At 36.4% G+C, this 24267-nt stretch overlaps 1 protein-coding gene across 1 annotated transcript in view; it reads left to right on the top strand.

Moving 5' to 3' along the window:
• Positions 1 to 4722: 4722 nt before the first annotated feature.
• The window catches only part of SGCZ (sarcoglycan zeta), a 459011-nt gene continuing 439466 nt past the window's right edge, over positions 4723 to 24267 (top strand). The window contains exon 1 of the mRNA XM_039221153.1: positions 4723 to 4917. Within this exon, the coding sequence (XP_039077084.1) occupies positions 4723 to 4917 (195 nt within the window). The remainder of the gene's footprint in view (positions 4918 to 24267) is intronic.

The following is a 24267-nucleotide window of genomic DNA, read 5'->3' on the forward strand; positions in this document are numbered from 1 at the left end:
AGAATTTGTAGAGAGAGAATATTCTAAAAAAGAACATTGCTTTACTATGAGATGAAAAGCAATGCTGAGCTAAGTAGTCACAGCATTTGTGCCTTTTCCCAGATGAGCTGTAAGAGGAACAGTCCCTACTGGCCAGTCAGGCATAGCCAGGCTTCTGCTATCTCCAGCTCTCTTCCGACATCTATGTGCTTCCTTTTCTTAGGCCCTTTCTTAGTCTTCCTTCAGTGGTGGTGATCCCTAGAGTTCCTTTCATCTTCTATAATACACTTTCTATTTGGTAGTCATAACTGTTGTTAGAAATATAAACTCTCCACTGCAATCCTTACGAAAGTAACCTCCGCTGGTGTGCTGTCACCTGTTATAACACATAGTACAGAGCAGTTAATATGTTGTGTATCTCCGCTCTAAATAGGAATCTCAGTAAAGACTAAAGATTTTGGCTAGTTTCAAGGAATCATGAAGTATTAACCTTAATAAAAACAACAGTAAGCAAACAAGTAATTCTTTATATCATGAAATACTTTGCTCTTGGTTATCTAGTATTAGCATTTCTAATTCATTTAAAATTCTGCATAAGGTATAAAAGGATGTTTACTAGATGAAGCATAATACTCTTCATTAAAAAATAAAGCAAAATATTTAATGCTCAATATTTTTCAATATAATTTCAAAATAATTTCAAGTTACAGCTCTAAAATTAAAACACATTTGGGAAAAACCAACAAAATGTTTGGATATTAGCATTTATCAATATACAGTTCCACATTTTACTTAGCGTAGGATTGGTTGAATGAACACTATAATTTATACTCTTATGTTACATGTTTTATATAACATATATGGGTATCCCTCAGATATGTTGCAGGTTCCATTCCAGACCATAACAATAAAGCAAATATTTTGATAAAGTGAATCAACTAAAGTTTTTGGTTTCCCAATGCATATAAAAGTTATGCTTATACTACTATACTGTAGTCTATTAAGTGTGCATTAACATTATATCTAAGAGAACAAGGTACATACCTCAATGAAAAAATACTTTACTGCTAAAATATGTTAAACATCATCTGAGCTTACACTGAGTTGTGATCTTTTTGGTGGTGAAGGGTCTTAGAGGTTGATCGCAGCTCACTGCTTCTGGTGGTTGTTGCTGAAGGAAAGAGTAGCTGTGACAATTTCTTAACACTAGGCAATGCTGAATATTGTTGCATCAGTTGACTCTTCCTTTCACAAATGATTTCTCTGTAGCATGCAGTGTTATTTGATGGCACTTTACCTACACTAAAACTTCTTTCACAATTGGAGTCGATCTGGGACGCCTGGGTGGCTTAGTCGGTTAAGCGTCCGACGTTCACTTAGGTCATGGTCTCGCGGTTCGTGGGTTCGAGCCCCGCGTCGGGCTCTGTGCTGACTGCCAGCTCAGAGCCTGGAGCCTGTTTCAGAGTCTATGACTCCCTCTCTCTGACCCTCCCTTGCTCACGCTGTCTCTCTCTCTCTCCTAGAAATAAATAAAACATTAAAAAAAAAAAAACACACACAATTGAAGTCGATCCTCACAAACCCTGGTATTGCTCTATCAACTAAGTTTCTGGAATATTCTCACTTTTTTTTTTTTTTTTGTCATTTCAAGAATCTTAACAGCATCTTCACCAGGAATAGATTCCATCTCAATAAACCACTTTCTTTGTCCATCCATAAACATGAGAAGCAACCCCTCATTTGTTCAAGTTTGATCATGAGGTTGCAGCAATTCAGTCCCTGAACAAATCTCCGTTCACTTGCTTTTCCTACCACCTCGGCAGTTTTTTCCTCTGCTGCAGTCTGGAACTTCTCAAAGTCATCCAGGAGAGTTGGAAGTCACTTCTTCCAAGCTCCTGTTTATGTTATTTTGACCTCTTCTCATGAATCATGAATGTTCTTTATGGCATTTAGAGTAGTGAATCCTTTCTGGGTTTTCAATTTATTTTGCCCAGAACTATCAGAAGAATCACTATCTACGGCACCTAGCCTTAAGAAATGTATTTCTACTTGGAAGTCAGAATTACTCATTGATCCATGGACTGCAGAATGGATCAGGCATGAAAACAACATTAATCTGGTTGTACACATCTTCATCAGAGCACTTGGATGACCACGTGTATTGGCAGTGAGTAGTAATATTTGGAAAATAATCTTTCCATGAGCAATAGTTCTCAACAGTAGACTTAAAATAGTCCCTAAACCATGTTGTAAACAGATATGCCATCATCCAGGCTTTATTGTTCAATTTGTAGAGCATTTGCAGAGTGGATTTAACATAATTCTTTAGGGCCCTATGACTTTTGGAATGGTAAATGACCATTGATTTCAACTTGAAGTCATCAGCTGCATTAATCCCTAACGGGATGGTCCTTTGAAGCTTTTGAAGCCCGTCTTTGACTTCTCCTCTTTAGATATGAGGAGAATCACTCTTTAGAGTGATTTTAGATATGAATCACTTAAAATCACTATAAATCACTTTAGATATGAAAGTCCTAGATAGTATCTTCTTCCAATAGAAGCCTATTCCATCTACATTGAAAATCTTTAGTTGAGTGTAGTTTTATGAATTATCTTAGGCCTGGATAACTTGCCACAGCTTCTACATCAGACGTGGCTGTTCACCTTACAGACTTTTGTGTTGGGAAATGGCTTTTTATTTACATCTCTTGACCTAACTTCTGCTAGCTCCAGCTTTTCTTCTCCAGCTTTCTCACTTGTCTCAACTCTCATAGAACTGAAGAGAGTTAGGGCATTGCTCTGGATTAGGCATTGGCTTAAAGGAATGTTGTGGCTGGTTTGATTTTTTTTTTTTTTTTTTATCCAGACCACTAAGACTTTCACCATTATCAATAAGAAGGCTGTTTCACTTTCTTATCCCTTGTGTGTTTGTGAGAGTAGCACTTTACATTTCCCTCAAGAACTATTTCTTTGTATTCACATCTTGGCTAATTGGCCCAAGAAAACAAGGCTTTGTCACTAAACTTAATCATTTCTAGCTTTTGATTTAAAGTGAGACATGCAACTCTTCCTTTCATTTGAACACTTAGAGGCCATTGCAGGGTTTTTTGTTCATTTGCTAAGTTTGTATTTCAATTCCAGTTAGTTAACAAATGTAGCATCAGTTTCAGGTATATAATACAGTGATTCAACACTTCCATACAATATCTCGTGTTCATCACACCAAGTCATTGTAGGGCTTTTTAATCGGTCTAATTTCAGTATTGTTGTGTCTTGGGTAAAACGCAGGTCTGAAGAGAAGGAGAGAGAGAGGGAATGGCCACTTGGTGCAACAGTCAAAAATATTCAATTATCAATTAAGCCATCATCTTATATGGGTGTGGTTCATGGTGCCAAAATAATTGTTAATAACATCAAAGATCACTGGTCACAGATCACTATAGCACATATAATTGTAATGAACGTTTGAAACATTGGGATAATTACTAAAATGTGAAATACAGATTCAAAATGAACAAATGCTGTTTGAAAAAGCACCAGTTGACTTGCTTACTCCAGGGATGCCATAAATCTTCAATTTGTGAATAACACAGAATCTGCAAAGCACCATACAATGAAGCCCCTTGCATTGTGATATACCTGTATTTTATGTTACTTGACAGGTAATTGTAATTCTTCACCGATGTTGTTTTTATTTTGGTATATTTATTCAGCATTATTTCCATTGTATTAATTGTTTAATGGGCATGCACAATAAGAGAAATCTGATGAAACCTAAAAACACTAACCTAAGGAAACTTACTGCTTTGGAGAAAATTATATTTTATAGAAATTATGTTTTTTATCCTTCAGGTAATAAATATGTTATTCTAAAAATTGTATACCTAGTACATGTTCTTTGACTTTTCTTAACCATACTTCTTGGTTGTGTGAGGCAGAAAATAACATACTAACTTTATGAAAGCATTAACTTTGAACCTAGATTTATACATGATCAAGGAATACCATCTCCTCTTTCCCAAAATGGACTTCTGCATATATCAATATGTTATATAATATTATATAATAGTATAGTACAGTATAATGTTTTGTGTTTTTTACAGATCAATTTTATTTCCAGAACTCACTGAATACAACTAAACTAAATAACCAACAACATCCTAAGTAAAAGCATTAACCAAATAGCAAATCTATATAATTCTAAATGAAAGTGTATTTTCTTCCCATACGTTCTTTCAAATGACTTACCTTTTATTAAAACATATACACTGAGCCACTGATATCCTGTATTTTTAGATAAAGGTGTAGAAATGTCTTGAGATCCAGTTGGTCTCTGTCCGCACCAAAAAACAGGTGACACTTATTCCAAGAGTAAATAGGATGTGGATCGAATTTTAAGTCATAGACACATGGGGGTAGAGCTGCGCCATCATCAGATGCTCTCGAGAGGAAAAGTTCTCAGAATTGGGCAAATATAACTGAAAATAATATACATCTTAGAAATACCACAGTTAGGTGGACAGCTCTAAAACTCAGCATCGATGATGTGATAGGAGGCATTTTGTAAGATTTTAATTGAATTATTTAATTTTAATTACACAACAATAGTTCTTTGAAAACTTGACTACCCATTTGTAGGTATGTTATGTCTTTTGATTTAAATTAAAAAAAAAAAAAACATTGGTTTTAGTTTTGAATGCTTCTTTTCTTTCTTTCTTTCTTTTCCTTTCCTTTTTTTTTCAGATGACCCGAGAACAATACATACTAGCAACACAACAAAACAACCTACCGAGGGCCGAGAATGCACAACTTTACCCAGTGGGGATTTATGGATGGCGAAAGAGGTGCTTATACTTCTTTGTCCTTCTGCTGTTGGTTACCATGATAGTTAACTTAGCCATGACAATATGGATATTGAAAGTGATGAATTTCACTGTGGTAAGTACAACCGTGATTTTATACTTACTGCTCTTGGTTCAAAGATGATACAGCAGTGTTCTTTTTATGTTTTAATCATAATTTATTTATCTTAATCTTTACAAGTATGTGTCTTGAAATTCCAAAGAGTGTCATGTATTATTTTAAGACCGCATTCAGTATGTATTCATGACACATGTATGATATTACTACCTGCCATTTAAGTATGGGAATTTGAGATCATGAGATAGCACAAGACATAGATTCATTAGCAAGTTAGAAAACTTTTAACCTATAACCTTGAACTATTGCTTACTCAACCTGGTAATGTAGGAAATTAGTTGTTTTTTAGGGATGATATTTCATATTAAAATTAATAGTAGATATCACAAGTACCTTTAAAATACTTTGCATGGAGTATTTACCTCCCTCTCTAAACTCTCTGTATAACATACTGCATGATCAAATATAAACCCTGGAATTTCTCCTAGCCACATGGGAAATATCTATTATTGTCAACAAATGGTGATCTCATTTTTGGAGCACAGCCATCGTAAATATAAAACCAGAAATTAAAGCACTCTTTCATGAAAAGTAATACTATAAAATAATTGTGTAACTCGTTGATGAATTTTGCTTTAATTTATTGAATATGTACCTGAAGCCTATGAGCATGACTTATCTCAGAAAAACTAGCTGCTTCAGCAAAATCTAGTTTAGCTCACTTTATATTTTCTGGCTAAATTCTTACATTTCTTGACTCTGCCTTTAAAGCTTTCTGCCTTTGCTTAAAGACTTCAGATGTCTTCCCATTTAAGCAGGTATCTTACACTTGCTGACCAGACTGCTATTATTCTTTAGAACTCTGCATCCTCAGGGGCAAGCATACAGCTGACTTTAACTTCACTGATCTGCGTGTACTGGGCTGGTCCTGGCACTTTTTTATTTTAACTCTACAGTGTATTGATTTAGCAAGAATAGTTTCTTTCTGAATTCACTAACATGGAATTCTAACTTGAAACAGAATCTCAAAAGGGAAAATGAGCCCAGCATCTGTCCATAGCATAGGACACTGCTGTCGTGTGCAAGGACCCTGGGAAAGCAGGTGGCCTAACCTTCCGGAGAGGAAAAACTATAATGGTGCAAATCATGACAGAAGAGCATATGCTCACGGAGAAAAATAAGCTGAGCAAGGGTTCCATTTCTCTGATACAGAGCAAAATTTGAAGGGTACTCATCAAAAAATAATATATATATATAAAAATATATATATATAAGACAAAAGTTGAGCAGAACTCAGTATGTTCCTGGATTAGAGAAAATTACTATATCCTAGCGATGGACATGTGTTCAGGGTCACTAATCAAGGTCTGTGAGTCTGTGGGTGGCTAGATTTGGAATTGGGGCCTCCTGCGCAAATTATTGCTTTAAGAGACTCTCTGGTAGTACATCTGAAACATTCCTTTGTCCCTAGAATTGGCTTAGTGTCCCCCACCCCCACAATTAGGAATATTTTAGCATAGATTATACCAATTCTACTCCTAGTCTTTTTGTTCTGAGCTCTGCTCCTGCCCTCCTTTACTAATGTCTGTACTTCATTAGTGATTCATTTACCGCATATTGGGGGCAGTGGTATACCCCTGAAGATTCTCTTATGTGGTTTTGACTATCAGCCAAATGCAGTTGCTGACAGCAATTTCTTCAACCTCATTTTTCTTAACAAAAGAAAACAAACAAAAACCACTTTTAAAGAGAATAACTTTCTCCAAGATTTGAAGTTTCAAGTGTTTGATCACCTCTTCCAAAGAGCTTCTTTCTAAAGCTCATGAAAGTTGCGGTCAACTCTGTCACTTCAGGAGTCTTGTTTCTATCCAGTGACCAGGCCATGGGAGTTTTCAGATCCAAGCCCTGTATATTTCTCAGACACATTTAAATTAATTAAGAAAATAAACTGAAATGCATAATTACATGGCTGCATGCATCAGGCTCCCAATACCTTGCCTCATGCTGAGATCAAGGCTGGAGAAGTCATTCAAGGGAAATAATTGAAACAATCACCTTTGTCGTCAGGATGCATGCAGGCCTCAGGGTTTCTGTCACACGTGGTGCTATCTAATTTGAACCTCAGCTGGCCAAAATGTATGTCAACATATTCCTGGGGATAATGAAAAGGAATTTATTTTCATATGAGTTTTGGCACTTACTTACTTAATTTATTTATTTATCTATTTATTTATTTAATTTGGGATCAATTTGGGATCTTTCCTCTTTCTTTTTCTTTCTCTTTCCTTCTTTCTTTCTCTTCTTATCACATTGTTACTATTTAATAATCAAAATAGAAGGCTATATTTTCTTCAGCTATATATGCCATTTGTATGTAAGTGAAATAAATGGAAACATGAAGGAATTATTGAGTCAAGATCATCTTTGTAAGGTAATATATTCTGCATCTCAGTATAGTAATTCATAATTGTCCAGTGAAAGTCTGATTTACTTAAATAGTTGCTGAGTTGAGCAGTTCTGAATACTATACACCAGATTAAGTTGTATGAATTTGAAAAGTGTGAAATACTTTGTAGTCCTCTTACATTAGAGCAGCAACAAAATCAATTTTATGTTTTCACTGGTACATTATGGTTACATCTATCTCTAGAGTTAATACCAGACACCGTTTGCCATACCATCATAAGAAGTAGTAAATGATGTATAAATTGTTTAGGGAGTATTATTGATTTACACAAAATGTATTTATCTTTCATTATAACTGTTTCCATACATCCATGGATACATGTGGCTGTTAACATCTTTTATTTCAGCAAACTGGGCACGTTATTGTTATCAAAATATTGTGGGGGTTTTTTGTTTTTTTTTTTTTGTTTTTTTGCACAACAAGGGTAGCTGCCAGCCTATTTCATGATGCTTCTTGGAGTCCATCATTCTGACTAGTATTATACATGATCTGTATTGTTGATATGACCTTATTCTGTTTCTTATTTTGTGGATAATAAGATCACACAGCTATTGAGATACCCAGGTGCAGAGAATCAAGAAAGAGGAAATTAGTTTTTACTACAGGGTGAAAGGCTTAGGATAGATATACACCACAATTTCCTGTCTGTGAGAGTTGATAAATATAGGAATGACTTGAAGAAAGAGATTGTGAAACTTCATTCTCTCAAGATCAGTATAACCCAATTACGTGTGTTCATGGTTGGTTGGTTGGTTGGTTGGTACAATAGCTATGTGGTTCAATATAAATGGACTAGTTTAGAAGATCTATTGAATCTAGGCATCCAGCTAAGCCTATTCTTTTCTTGGTTCAAGTGCTCATCTTAAGTAAGTTTGTTCTATATTTGAAAATTGATATAATATTCATTTTAATCATGAGTACCAAATAAATGTTGGTGGCCTCAGCTGCAACTTCATTTGACTAGCTATGTTAACTAGCCATCAAAAGAAGAGTGGAAAAGTAAATGCACTTATTGAGCAAAGAGGGTTAGGACAGTCATGAATGTGTGACTGAGAACTCATGAATACCCAGATATGGGTAGTAATTGAAACAATCAATCAGTTGAACAATTGTATGATCAGTGGGGATGAATAGTAGCTGAAAGGAGATCCCACAAGAAGTAAGACTGAGTATCATAGTCTCTTAGGATTAAAAAGGAACCGAGAGATTTTTAGTTCAGCCATCCACACACTATTAGGGGTCACTCTATATAATCCCTCAGTTTGGTCACTCAGCATCTGCTTAAACCCTCCATTGGATAAACAGACCATGCCATTAAATCACTGGGTAGTTTACTGCTAATTAATATCTTGATATTTTGTTTCAGTCTCCCCATATATACTCCAATCATAAGATGCTAGTTCCATTCTTTCAATCTGACATGAACTCATTATTTTATCAAGAAGTACAGTTTGTTCTAATACAAACATGCATATACATATGTACATACACAAATACACACATTGTATATGTACATATACAAATACACATGCAGTATACGTATACATAAACATATACATATTCACATCTAGGGTATATATTCCATATAGGTAAATATTCTAATATCTATTAAAAATAGATATACATTGTCTCTCTATGTCATATACATTTTTTCTTTTAATATCTAAACATCAGAATAAGTAGGAGAAATTCTATGCAATAACTTTGTTTTCTTTAGCTGCCATTTGCCTTTATTTCAAATATTATCCCTACTACATTATTATCATTATATGTTTATAAGACTATCAACCTTTAGAAGGTATCTTTCTCTTTATAGCCATTGGCCAGTTACTGACATCTTTTATTATATTTTCTTATAGCGTAACTTTCTAAAGTTAAGAGAGAGAGCATGTATCACTGTATTTAGTTTTCTGCTCTCTACTGTTTTTACAGCAAAAAACTCTAAAAGATAATTTGGGAAATATGAAACAATATACATTTGCTAAGTCTCCAATCCTGTGCTCTACTACCTTGGTAAATGAAGTGTCACATATTCCCATTTCACTGGTGTGACTATTCTTTTTTTTTTTTTTTTTTAATCGTCATCATTACCCCAGTGGCATATCATCCGTAACCATTATTGATTTACCTAAGATGGCTAAAGGACATTTGCAGTACACTATCATTTGTCTGTGTGTCCATCACCAAACTTGTTACTCCACAGTTTTCTTCATTTTACTCTTCAGTGGGACCGTTGGGTCAGAATAAACTTTTCCATCTCTATATTTCTAGCCACATCTCTTATTTATCAGAGCTGTGTCCCCACACCAAATGTATTTTATTTCTTACTCAGAATCTATGGACATTTACAACATATGTGGGAAGCTTAAATACGAAACATTAAATTGATGTTTCATTGCTTTCCTATTCTCTCCTTACCATACTTCTCACAGATTGTTTCTCTGTATGTGACTATGTTTATTGTCTTTTTTTCTTCCCCAAAGATAGAATATAAGCTTCATAGGGCTCAGGGTTTTTGACCTTTTTTGCATTGCTGTATTCCCAAGGCAGAGGGCAGTGCCTGACAGATAATTAACTTTTAATATGTTTGTGTGGAATGAATTTCCATCTTCAACATTACCTGCATTGAAAGCTACTTAGCTCTCTCTCCACTGTGATTTGTGCCCCTCCAAAAACCTGCTCTCGCTGGAAAGAATTGATAAAAGACTGTGAGTTATCCTAAGTCTCTGCTGCTGTTTCAGGTCTCATGAGTACCTGATATGGTTCCATGGACTGTTGAAGGGTTTTTATTAAAGCCTACATTGGAAAAGCAGTTTTGTGTTCTGAGCAGCAAGTTTAATAATTCCCTGCAGCCCCTGAATTTAAGCTCCAACATTTAAGGGAGACAAGTCCAATCTTGATTATCCGTATCCGTACTACAGAGAATTGCCATTACTAGTACTTTATTTGTTATGAAATGTTTTATCCTACAAGAGAATATACATATAATATGTATCCACACCATTAATAATAATAGCAATAGCAAAAATAAACAATAAAATGGATACCTGTGCCAACATCACCCAGCTGGAAAAGTAAATTCTATCTAGAAAGATCTGGGGCGCCTGGGTGGCTTAGTCGGTTAAGCGTCCGACTTTCGCTTAGGTCATGATCTCGCGGTTCGTGGGTTCGAGCCCCGCGTCGGGCTCTGTGCTGACTGCCAGCTCAGAGCCTGGAGCCTCTTTCGGTCTGTGACTCCCTCTCTCTCTGACCCTCCCCTGCTCACGCTGTCTCTCTCTCCTAGAAATAAATAAAACATAAAAAAAAAAAAATTAAAAAGAAAAAAGAAAAAAAAGACACAAAAGAAAGATCTATGATTTCTAAGTGTTTTTTTCACTTTTATTTAGTTTCATGTGTGTATATGTATGCATAAACCTCAAACTGTTTTACCTTAACAATATGCTTGTGAGATTTATCTCTGTTGGTGTGTATAACTGCAGTGTGCTTATTTACTGCTACAGATTTCACTGAATGAACATACCTTATTTATTTTATTTACAAATTATCTTTTTAAGCTGTTTTCAGTGATTTTGGTTGTGGTTTAATTTGCTCGCACAGTGATCCTCTGAACAGCCTTGTATATTGATAACTGTAGTTGCTCACATACACGGGTTTTTCTGCAGATTCTAGAGTCTAGAGTGTATGTCTATGAATATTGACTTTTAAATCATTTTTCCCCAAAGTGATTGCATCAGTTTATATTATCGCCAGCACCCTGGAAGGGGTTCTTTTGTTCCCCTCGCCTCTTAGCAGAGATGTGCCAGCTAAATTGCTACTTCTTAAGCTACAAATCTGACACCCAACTATCTGATAAAGATCCTCCTTATTTATTCGTTTGTTTAGGTATCCCTTCCTGACAGATTTATTTCTGTATCTTTTTTATTCATGTGTCTTATCTCTGTGATAGTACTTACTACGTTGCCTTAGATATATAATCATGGATCATCTCAATATAGACACTTCTCTTCTACCAATTTTCCCCAAGTTCTGATGCAGGCAGGCTGGGTCCAAGAACCCAGAGGAGGGTCCCACAGGATCAAACAAGAAGATTGTTGGCCTCACGCAGGATAGAAATCAGATGTGAGCTAGGGAAAGGGAAAACAGAGTTTATTGAACAGCATGAATGATAAGTAGAGAATAGTGGACAGAGTGTCTGGGAGACTGGAAAAGGAGAAAAGAATGAGTGTTGTCAGTGCTTGGGGTTCACGGTTTATATTAGAAAAGGCTCTAGGGTACGTGCTCCTCTAGGAGTTCAGGATAGGGCCCGGTCAAAGGTGAGTGTCAAGTGAGTAGGCAGTATTCCATAAATTACCAAAGGCAGAGGCAAGGATGCCAGCATCAGCTCAGATTTGTCTGGCGCTTCGTAGAGGTCATCAGGTGTTTGGGACCTAGGTCCAACCCCAGAGAATGTTTACCTTTTTTGCTTCCCACTTGAAGTGGGAACATAGCCCCTTTGGCTTATTCAGAGACAAAATATGGAACATGGGGAAATGGACCTAGCAGAAAAACAAGCAGAGACGGAGCCTTTGGAAAAGGTCCCTATTTCGGTCCCATTAACGTGGGGATCTCTCAAAGAGCAGAGCTGGTTTTCTGGTCTTATTTGTCTGAGTGGCATGGCCAGGCACATAGTAGGTGGTGATACACTATTTTTGGTTGACTTTTTGTAACTCTAAAAAGTCTAGATTCACTTCGTGTAGAGGGAGCCTCAAACTGAGTGTCTTAATGTTTCCACTTGTTCTCTCTGTTAAGACTGCATCAGATCCTGGTTGGTCTCGCAGGCTTTTGTTTGTAGCTGAAATCTCCGCCTCCCCCATTAAGAGAGTGGTATTCCTCAGGTCTTTTCACATCTTTCAGCTATGGTGGCCAGCTTCTCCTGAAAGGAAGACCAGCATAGCACTCTTTCTCCCAGAACCCCAAGGCCCTGAGGTAAGAAGATGTTTTTTTCAGGGAAAGTCCCTTAAAGCTCTGATACAAGTTCTGACCGACTCCTTCAGTATTGACTGCAGTAACAATCCCATTGTTTCCTTTTTCATGGAAAAAAGAAACCTTGGGTTTTATTTAGAAATACTCTGTTTCTATACTACCCTACTTCATCGTCTTTGATGTGTCGGTAATGAAGAGGGACCATGGGCTGGCAGTTACTTGTATATTACTACTGAATCCCCGACCTTTTGTGCCATCATTTGTTTATAGTCCCTCTAGAAAAGGTAATCAGACCTTCAGGCTTGAGAGAAAATGACTGTGTGTTTCCTGACTTCCTCTTTGGGGTGGGTGGGCACAAGCCTGGACCTGCTCACCGTAATCACACATAAAGGCCCCAAATGCCTCTTCACTGAACAGTTGAAATCAATGGAACATTAAGATTTCCTAGAGACATTTGTTCATCCAGCTTGGTGTTATGTTTAGGATACTCATGATTTTCTGAATTTGATTAAAAAAAACACATAAGCACAACAAACAAAATACACATTTTCTAATTTTATTTTATTTTTTTAATGTTTTATTTATTTCTAGGAGAGAGAGAGAGAGAGAGCGTGAGCAGGGGAGGGTCAGAGAGAGAGGGAGTCACAGACTGAAACAGGCTCCGGGCTCTGAGCTGGCAGTCAGCACAGAGCCCGACGCGGGGCTCAAACCCACGAACCGCGAGATCCTGACCTAAGCGAAAGTCGGACGCTTAACCGACTAAGCCACCCAGGCGCCCCCACATTTTCTAATTTTAATCCAATGTCCAGCTACTGAAAGAAAGAGGGCAGGAATCAGTAAAAGCAGAAAGCAGAAAAAGGCGATAGTTTTTGTTTTTATTCAAGCGGCCCACAGGGCAAAAGTAGGGGATGTGGGTGTTGTCATGTGCATTTCTCACAGAATTGTCCTAAAACATGGACTCACAATCAGATTTTGAAAAAAAAATTAACTAAAAATAAGACTGAACCTTATGCTCTTTCCAGTAATTGTTCATTCCTCTCAAAACCTGCATACAGTTTTGTATATGACACTTAAGACCATCGAATTAATTTGTTTTTTATTCATAAGTGTTACATAACCAGGGAAAAAACTTGAGTCTCTGCTACCTGCCAGTGAGGTATTTTCCCATAGAAAAACTGGTGTCAATAGCAGGATGTCCTTAGACTGCGAGCACCGCCCATATACCGCGCATCATCCGTCAGGCCGGTGGAAGGAATGAACTTTGGGCCCAAAGGCTGCTTTGGGCACGTATTAGCCATGTCGCCTCTGGCAAGTTATCTAAACTGTGATTCAGTTGCATACTCTGTCAAATGGAGACAACATTATTCTTTTTTCCATTAGATTATTGTAGACATCAAAACCATAAAAATAACAACAGTTCTTTAGAAATTCCTGGCACATCCTGACAGCTCTCTAACGGTTTGCTGGTCTCGTGACCCTTAGTCATTCCTGCTGTTCCAGCTTCTCAGTTCTTCGAGCAATCATGTGGGTCAACTCAATTCTGTCTGTTAAAGTTGAGTCTAAAGCCGTCCTAGAAAGATAAAAGGAGCTTGACTCCAGAGAGTGTGTTCATAAATAAATAGTATAAGTGATGGTGTTTATCATTTTATTCATGCTAATGATATGCACAGAGGCTAAGAGCATGAGCCTTAATTAAGCAAGGCTGGTTCACATTCACATCCTGCTGGTCAGTGGGATGACCTTGTGCAAGTAACTTGTGCAAGTTACTAAGCCTTTTAACTCCAGTTTCTTCATCTGTAAAATGGTCCATGGTGTTGACCTATAATTAAGGTTATTTTATATGGTCTATTTTATCAGAGAAAATGCCTTATTTCCTTACGACGATGAAGGGAAAATAAAGATTTCTTTTTTTAAATTATGATTTAATGCTGAGATTAAAAAAGTATTTTTAAAACTTACAGGAAGACCTGTTCAGCTGTCAAACATCATAGTTATTTTGGTGACCTTAAGCTGTTTCTTTTTTGTTTTTGTTTTCGTGTTTTGAAAACCTGCATTCCTGGGAAGCCTGGGTGGCTCAGTAGGTTGAGCGCCTGACTTTGGCTCAGGTCATGATCTTGCGGTTCATGGGTCCGTGCCCTGCATCGGGCTCTGTGCTGACAGCTAGCTCGGAGTCTGGGGAATTCAGATTCTGTATTTCCCTCTCTCTCTGATCCTCCCCTGCTCATACTGTGTTTCTCTCTCTCTCAGAAATAAATTTAAAATGTTAAAAAAAAAAAAAGAAAGAAAACCTGCATTACCTTAAAGTGGGAACTCATTTACCAGAAAGAGCTAAACTTTTTGAACAATTTGGGGAAAGAAATAATTTTAATTAACACTAACAGGATGTCTGTTCTTAATCCTAAATGTCCTGAGTGTCTTTTATGTTCAGAGTTATAACCTTAGGCCATACCTTTAGATAGGAGAGTGAAATTAAGGTATTTATTTATTTAATATGTAGTTTGTATTCAGCAAGATGTTATGCTATATAGACCAGTCCTTAAGGAATTAAACAGCAACTCTGTAGAATAGATACTCTATTCCCTTTGACAGTGAAAGACACATAGGCTTAGGGAAATTATTTAAACTTCCCAAAGGTCACAGTGATGAGCAAGGTTAGAGGGCTTAGGGAAATTATGTAAACTTCCCAAAGGTCACATTGATGAGCAAGGTTAGAGGGATGAGCTTTACAGTTTTAAAGCTCATGTTCTTTTCACCACCTTTCATTGCATTACTGTTATCAAATTAAAATTAAAATTAGTTCAGTGTTCTTTCCCTAAATGATTTACTTCTCTGTCTACCTCAGTGCATTCATACAACACTATTAAATATATAGCTATGACATCATGGCTTGTTAATTACATTTTGAATCCATCAGACCAAAGGTACCTCAATTCCCTAAACTCTTATTAATTTAATGGAGGAGCATACCAAGTCTCTCATAGTCAGTAATTAGAACAGTGAAAAATTCCTCTGTAACTTCTGAACATGCCTGCACTTTTGATTTTGGCAGAGCGAGCCTGAGGTTTAATTTCTAGATAGAGCGATGATGCTTATCAATGGGACCTTTATAAAAGAGGCAATGATTTTCATAAAGGCAGTTTCGTGACTGTGCTCCAGTCTTTGCTCTGCTTAAACTATATGTTGCTGATGAGTAAGTAACATGAAGACACCACTCTGAAGGTGATTTAGGGTTACCGCTTTTGTCTACCTTTTGGGGCTGCCATTTGCATTTTCCCAATTAACCCTCTGTGCCTGAATCATGGTACCCTCCCAAGCCATGATGGGCTGCTACCTTCTGTGGCAGCATGGTCACCCCGAGGGGGAGGACCAGCGATGGGAGACTGTCGGCTGGAGAAGCATCCAGCCTGCACCACTCCTCAGTGCGGTGTGTGGATTTATTACAGAATTGATGAGAGTGAATGATATAGTTAATGTTGCAAGACTGTTTCCATTATAACCCTCTGTTTGTACCTCCTCATAATTTTCTGACAAATTGTCCCTCTCAGATGGAATCTTTCATGCTTAGTCTTAGCCCAGCAGTACATTTTCTATACCTGACTTTATAAAGAAGAATTTAGTCATTTTTGTCCAAGTTCAAACAAGTACCAAGTAATAGTTCTTTTTAATGAAATAAACTACAAAAACTGTGACACAGCATAAATCATAAATTATGTGTATCACATGCAAAATTACACTAGAATGCTAGATATTTTGCAGGAGAAAATAAGGAATTAAGAAAATTAGTTATCAAATGAAACGTTGAAGAAAGTACAGACTTGTGAGTTTATATGTTTAATAAACTGTAATTCTAGAGAGCTGGAAATGACTTTAGTTCAGAATCCTAATTTTACATGGAGAAAATGGAAGTCCAGAAAGATAAAATCATTCACCCATGTGGGTCACTCACAGCCAGAACAGATCAGATTGAACTTAAGGTAGTATGTGTTAGATCAGATTGAATTTAAGGTAGTATGTTTCATATGTGTGCTTATTCTCACAAATAATGGCACATGGTATGTATTATATAACTTGACTCCTTTAGTGAGAAATTTGGGGATGATTTAAAGTAAAAATGAAATAATGGGGATAAGTACCTGATTTTAGCTCAGGTCCTGATCTTGTGCTTCATGAGTTCGAGCCCCGCATCCACCTATGTGCTGTCAAGGCAGAACCTGTTTCAGGTCTTCTGTCTCCTTTTCTCTCTCTCTGACCCTCTCCTACTTGCTTGCACACGTGTGCTCTTCCTTCTCAAAAATAAATGCACATTTGAAAAATATAAAGAAATGAAATAATGGCAATTACCTTAAGGTTTAACGCTTTGCTATTTTGTAACAAAAAAAAACCATTTTCTTTTCAAAAGCATCCTTGAAATGTCATATTTGTTATTTCCAAGCAAATAAAATATTATTTTCATAAAAGTAATCTTATTGGCAGGGAATCATATGGATTTATTAATTTAAATAATATCACCATAAACTTTCTACTCACTAGTTTGTAAGCTTATCCACAGACCAAATATATATTCATACTACATAATAAATTGCTAAATAAATAGTTTAATTGTTTTCAATACTTGTGGAAATTCAAGTGCCCTTGCATATAATTACACTGTGTTGGTAACTATTTATATTAGGCAATGGTTATCAGCTTTGGGGTAGCCAACTAAGTTCTTCCCAAAGCAGGAGTGATAGCTCATAAAATATCTCCAAGTGTGTCCAACTGTACTTCAATGTGCCTTATAAATTCTGTAACTGAATAGTGTCATTAGAGAGTAAAATACCAATACCAGTTTTCTTACAATTCACATATTTTTGTCATCCATTATTTTTGTGCATTTCTGGGTTTAAGAGATTTTGAAATATGCTAAGCCCCTGTTACGTCTCATATCTCCTTTATTCCTTTTTGATCTCAGGGTTGACTTAAACCAAACTACAGCAGCACTGTGCATTTGTTAAAAGTTTTATATAAACTAACCAAGTTTTTGTCATGATGTCAGTTTTAGTCAGAGGAGGGAAACATAAGTACAAATGTATCCTACATATGCATGTATGTGTGTGTGCACTACCAAAAGAAATATTTATTTCCTTTATTTTTTAATGTTTATTTATTTTCAAGGGAGAGAGAGACAGAGTGTGAGCGGGGGAGGGGCAGAGAGAGAGGGAGATACAGAATCTCAAGCAGGCTCCACGCTCTGAGCTGTCAACACAGAGCCTGAAACGGGGCTCGAACTCACAAGCCATGAGATCATCCCCTGAGCCAAAGTCAGACGCTTAACCAACTGAGCCACCCAGGTGTCCCAGTATTTATTTTCAATATTCATTAGTCTCTAAAATATGACAGAAAAAGCAATACAAGTTACTTAAACATGTTTATATTGTGTATATCTCCACTATAATATTCATTTTACTGTAGCCCATGGTAAATTACAATCTTATAAATTGAATTCTGTTTTTCAGTTCACCTACTTTATTTTTTTTTTCTATTATGCTTCATTTCTGATTGGTGACTTAAATGTGAATACCTAGGTCTTCAAAGAAAATAGAAATCGGTGTTAGTGAAGAAGGACAGGGGAAAATTATTCATGTGACAGTATGTTAGGTGCTGTACATATTTTGTCTTACAAAATATGATGTTCCTATGAAGCATATATTATTACCTCTGTTTTTAAAGAAAAATTCTTGCCCAATTTCCTGTAATTTAAAAGTGACTGAGTTAATATGTGAATATTTGTTTAGGTAACAACAGATAAAATGTGCTCCACCTACTCAGGAATCATGCTACTGTTGATATTATTCACAAGCCCTTGGAGCAAAAAGATAATTTTTTGTATAGGCAGTATTCTACTCTTTGACAATATTTAGTAAGTTCCCATTTAAGTCTTCAGTACAGTTTTATAGGACATGATTTTGAATAGTTTCTACTTAATTTTACAATAGGATAAGGTTATTAGTTTGACATCTGTTAATTTATATTCTGCTACTCTCTTTTTTTTTCTTTTGATTCATTATATTCATAGTGTATTCATTATGACCAAACTACAGAATAATGACACTTTCTTAAACTTTTTATGTCATCTGTACAAATAAAAAGTGGTCCCTAACATGAGCGCTGTTTTCTTCTAAGAAATTATACTTATGCTCAATTTTTTATGTTTCACAGACATTTTAAAGAGGTAAGTGATGTTATCAGTGATCTCTTGTTACAGACACACATCCCAGTAGCTTAAAATAATAAACATTCAGTTAACTCAGGTGTCTGTGGATTGAGCTGGCAGTTCCATCGTCTGATGTTGGCATAACTTCCTCATATAAACGCAGCAAACTGTATGGCCATGGTGTAGCTGGCTGGTTTAGTATGTCTCATTCCCCTACGTAAGAGTTATTTCACTATGGGCTGGGCGATTGGATCACATGTCTTTCATTTTCCAGTACATTAGTCATTTTTAAACAGGTTAGAAGTTCCAAGGAAGAGTGTAGATATATGAAAGACTTTTAGACATCTAAGCTGCAAAACCAGCTAGCTTTCATTGTTCATAGCTGAGTATTCCATTAGCCAAAGTCTCAAAGCGGTCAAGATTCATAGGAGAAATAGACTCCACCTCAATAATATCCTAAGAAATGCAATTAAAACAAGAGTTAAACCCTTTTTTTTGGGGGGGGGTTTAAACAGGCTTTATTTTTTAGAGTAGTTTTAGGCTCACAGTAAATACAGTTCCCGTGTACCCTCCGCCCCTCACCACCCCACATGTGCAGCCTCCCTCACCAGTAAAATCTCTCACCGGAGTGGCTCATCTATTACTTTGGATGCACCTACATTGCCATCATTACCGCTCGAAGTCCATAGTTTACATTAGGGTTCACTTGTGGTGGTGTACGTTCTGTGGGTTTGGACAAACGTATAATGTGTGTCTACCATTATGCTGTCGTACAGAGCAATCTCACTGCCATAAAATTCTCTGTGTTCCATCTATGTATTCCTCTTTCTGCCTCAACACCTGACAACTTCTTACCCTTTTACTGTCTCCATACCTCTTTTTCTAGAATGTTGTAGAGTTGGAATTATACAGTCTGTCACCTTTTCAGATTGGCTTCTTTAATTTAGTAATATGCATTTAAGCTTTCTCCATGTCTTTTCATGGCTTGATAGCCTGTTTCTTTTTAGTGCTAAATACTTGTCTGGGTGTGTCACAGTTCTCTTACCCATTCACCTGCTGAATGTGATTGCTTTCAGGTTTTGGCAATCATGAATAAAGCTGCTGTAAACGTGTATGTAGGTTTTTGTGTGGACATGAGTTTTTAATGCCTTTGGGTAAATACCAAGGAGCATGATTCCTAGGTCAAGTGCAAGAGTATGTTTAATTTTATGAGAAACTAAATCATTTTCCAAAGGGGCTGTGCCATTTTGTATTCCCAATAACAATGAATGTACATTCTTGTTCCACATTTTTATAACTAGTTGGTGTTGTCAGGGTTTAAAAAATTTTTTTAATGTTTGTTTAATTTTGAGAGAGAGAGAGACAGAGCATGAGCAGGGGAGGAGTAGAGAGAGAGGGAGACACAACCCGAAGCAGTCCCCAGGCTCTGAGCTGTCAGCACAGAGCCTAACACAGGGCTTGAACTCACAAACTGCGAGATCATGACCTGAGCCAAGTCGGATGCTTAACTGACTGGGCCGCCCAGGCACCCTGATATTGTCAGTGTTTTAAAATACCGTTTTTACATTCCATGCTCATGGATAGGAAGAATAAATATAGTTAAAATGTCATTACTACCCAAAGCAATCTGCACATTCAGTGCAATTTCAAACAGAATTGTACCGGCATACTTCTTAAAACTAGAACAAACTATCCTAAAATTTGTATGGAACCACAAAAAGACCCTGAATAGCCAAAGTAATATTGAAGAATAAAACCAAAATGGGAAGTATCACCATCCCAGACTTTAACCTCTACTACAAAGCTGTCATCATCAAGACAGTATGGTATTGGAACAGAAACAGACACATAGACAAATGGAACAGAATTGAGAACTCAGAGCTAGACCCAAAGGTATACAGCCAACTAATCTTTGACAAAGCAGGAAAGAACATCCAATGGAAAAAAGACAGCCTTTTTAACAGATGGTGTTGGGAGAACTGGGCAGCAACATGCAGAAGATTGAAACCAGGTCAATTTCTCACACCGTACACCAAAATAAACTCAAAATGGATAAGAGACCTGAACGTGAGACAGGAAACCATCAAAGCCCTAGAGGAGAAAGCAGGAAACAGCCTCCTTGACCTCCACCGCAGCAGCTTCTTACTTGACACATCCCCAAAAGCAAGGGAAACAAGAGCAAAAATGAACTATTGGGACCTCATCGAGATTAAAAGCTTCTGCACGGCAAAGGAAACAATCGACAAAACTAATAGGCAACCAACAAAATGGGAAAAGATAGTTGCAATTGACATATCAGATAAAAGATTAGTATCCAAAATCTATAAGGAACTCACCAAACTCCACACCAGAAAAACAAACAACCCAGTGAAGAAATGGGCAGAACATATGAACAGACACTTCTTCAAAGAGGACATCCAGATGGCCAACAGACACATGAAAGGATGCTCAGTGTCCCTCCTCATCAGGGAAATACAATTCAAAACCACACTGAGATACCACCTCACGCCAGTCAGAGTGGCTAAAATGAGCAAATCAGAGAACTCTAGATGCTGGCGAGGATGTGGAGAAACGGGCACCCTCCTACACTGTTGGTGGAATGTAAACGGGTACAGCCCCTCTGGAAAACAGTGTGGAGGTTCCTCAGGAAACTAACAATAGAACTCCTCTATGACCCAGCAATAGCACTACTAGGAATTTACCAAAAGGATACAGAAATGCTGAGGCATAGGAGCACATGTACCCCAGTGTTCATAGCAGCACTCTCAACAGTCGCCAAAACATGGAAAGAGCCTAAGTGTCCATCAACTGATGAATGGATCAAGAAGATGTAGTTTATCTATACGATGGAATACTACATGGCAATGAGAAAAAATGAAATCTGGCCATGTATAGCAACATGGATGGACCTTGAGGGTGTTATGCTGAGTGAAATAAGTCAGGCAAAGAAGGACAAATATCATATGTTTGCATGTATAGGAGCATTAGGAGAAACTTAACGGAGGACCATGGGGGAGAAGAAGAGAGGAACTGGTGGAGGAGAGGGAGAGAGGCAAACCATGAGAGACTCTTGAATGCTGAAAACAAACTAAGGACTGATGGGTGTGGGTGGGAGGGAGGAGATGGGCGTGGAGGAGGACACTTGTGGGTATGAGCACTGGATGTTATATGGAAACCAACTTGACAATAAACTATGTGTAAAAAAAAAAAATACCATTTTTAAACTTAGCATACATTTTCTTCTTTTTTTCTTTTTATATTGGTGTTAAGAACATAATGATATATGCTTCAAGATGCATCTTAAATAAATATATCTTAAACATATCTTAAATATAATATGCATGTGAATATATATATTTATATTTACATACAAATATACAGCAATCTTGGTTGATCACCTGTAAACTACCACTTAGTAATCATTATTTAAAGTTTTTTAAAAGTAATAACAATACAAAATGATCGCAAAGCCATACTTGGCAGCAAAAAATGGGTTTTCTTTTTCTCTCTACAGAATAACTTGAAATCTGTATCATTCTTTAGAATTCCAGGTCTTTAGAGTAATTTAAAATGAAGTATGTGCCCTAAAAGAATCAGAGATATGGAGAAAAAAATTATGCTCAAAGAAGTATATCTTTTGTTTATATGAAGCAACATGAAGTCTACACTAGAGAAGTTAAATCTGTAATAATAAATATATGTAATATTAATTATAAAAATATTTATCAAGTAATAACGATTCTGAATAAATTTTATAGTACAGCATTAGGTGAAAAAGATATTTAAATAATAAATGCAATGTTAGATCAAAATTTTAAAAAGAATTACATGAGAAATGATATTAAGTAAAAAGCAAAATATTAAATCGCAATTATCTATCAGAAGTGCTCTTTTTATTACACTTTTTTTGGATTCTTTATTTAATGTATTTTATAATCAGTGGGAACCCACATGAATCATAGTGAATCCACTTCATTTGCTATCAAATGACTTTGATTGTTTTCTGCAATTAAATACAAAAATATGAGTTATCAGTGAAATCCTAAATGTTTTTAAAGCCGTATACGCTAATACATATTGAATACTTAAAATAGTACTATGGCAATTGCCCTGTTGTACTTAAGAGAATGCAGAAATAGGTATTCAATTTTCAAAGCCAACAAAATTTTTTTATGTAATTAACTGAGACTTTGAAACCTGACAAGATAGGATCAGACTATAATTTACAAAAGACACCCCTGATCGTAGATCAGCAACACTTTCTTGTTCTGTAATGTCTGTCCTCTAAAAATAATGTCAAGTGCATCAGAAAAGCCTTGCTGACTTAGAAATACCTATATAGGATTCTAATCTTTAGTTATGAGCCATTGAATATTAGATCAAGAAATATTTTAATTTTTGTCCTCAGTGGATTTTTATATTAGAGTGAATTTAGTCTGGGAAACAAGATAAACTGAGTGACTAAAAACTCTTATGACCTCTCCTTTCCCATTGAGTGGGAATAAGCGAAACTTGATTATGTTTTTCTTAATGGTGAAAGTACTTGCCTTGCCCTGTGACTAACTAGGTCTGATTTTTGCACCTGCTGTCATATATATGAATATTCTCAAATGGAGCAGTTGATAGTTTTATTAAAGTAACTTGACCTGATAATTTTGTTGTGAATATTTTTTCTTTTGCTTAAACACAAAATAAATGTATAATTCTTATAAAATAGCAAAACTCATGTAGGCTCCATAACCATTATATGAACAACCTCCTTCACTTACTTTTCTGATGTATTCTACCAAATCAAGATTCCTATTTAGAATTTATGTTTTGCATGAAGAAATGTCTTCATGAGGTCAAACTATATACACTGAGTTATTCCTAAAGATTATGTTTAAACAGGAAATGCAAGGTCGAAACGTTTTGAATTGTAACTTTATTTTCAATAAAAGTAGTGAAAGATAACAAGGTTTTCATTAACTGAACACTTTTATCTGGAAATCCTCTCTTCTAAAAGGAAATAACTCAGGTATATTTCATTATAATTATGGATAAATATTCTTCTAGGGATCATTTATCTCAAGGCCTACGAAATCTCCTACTGTTAATTTTCCTAGTACTTCAGTAGCCATACTCATTTGGCTTAACCTTTTTAAGGTCCCCTCACCCAAATGGAAAAATACTGAGATTTAAGGCAGAGAAAAGTTACTGATGCCTTACAGAGTTTCAGCAATCAAAAAACCAAACAGCCATGAACTTTGGGTGATAATGAGGTCTTAAAACAGGTTCATCAGTTATAATAAATTTACCGCTCTGTTTAGGATGCTGATAATGAAGAATGCCACACATGTTTGGGGGCAGAGGGTATATGGAAATCTTGGTATCTTGCATTTAATGTTAGTGTAGACCTCAAGTTGTTATGAAAATAAGGTCTACAGGTGACCTGGTTGGCTCAGTTGGTTGAGCATCTGACTTCGGCTCAGGTTATGATGTCATGGTTCATGAGTTCGAGCCCCACATCCGTTCACTGCTGTCAGCACATAGCCCACTTCAGATCTTCTGTTCCCCTCCCTGCTCACTTTCTCTCTCTCTCTCTCTCTCTCTCTCTCTCCCCCTTTCTCTCAAAGATAAGTAAAACATTAAAAGAAAAGAAGGTCTATTAACATTATATATGTATGAATATGTATGTGTGTGTATATATATGTGTATATACTTATACACATATATGTAAACATTAAAAAATTCAAGCAAAACCAAA

Source organism: Hyaena hyaena, unplaced genomic scaffold (assembly GCF_003009895.1).
Source record: "Hyaena hyaena isolate Hyena2069 unplaced genomic scaffold, ASM300989v1 scaffold_17, whole genome shotgun sequence".
In the NCBI taxonomy this organism is placed as follows: domain Eukaryota; kingdom Metazoa; phylum Chordata; class Mammalia; order Carnivora; family Hyaenidae; genus Hyaena; species Hyaena hyaena.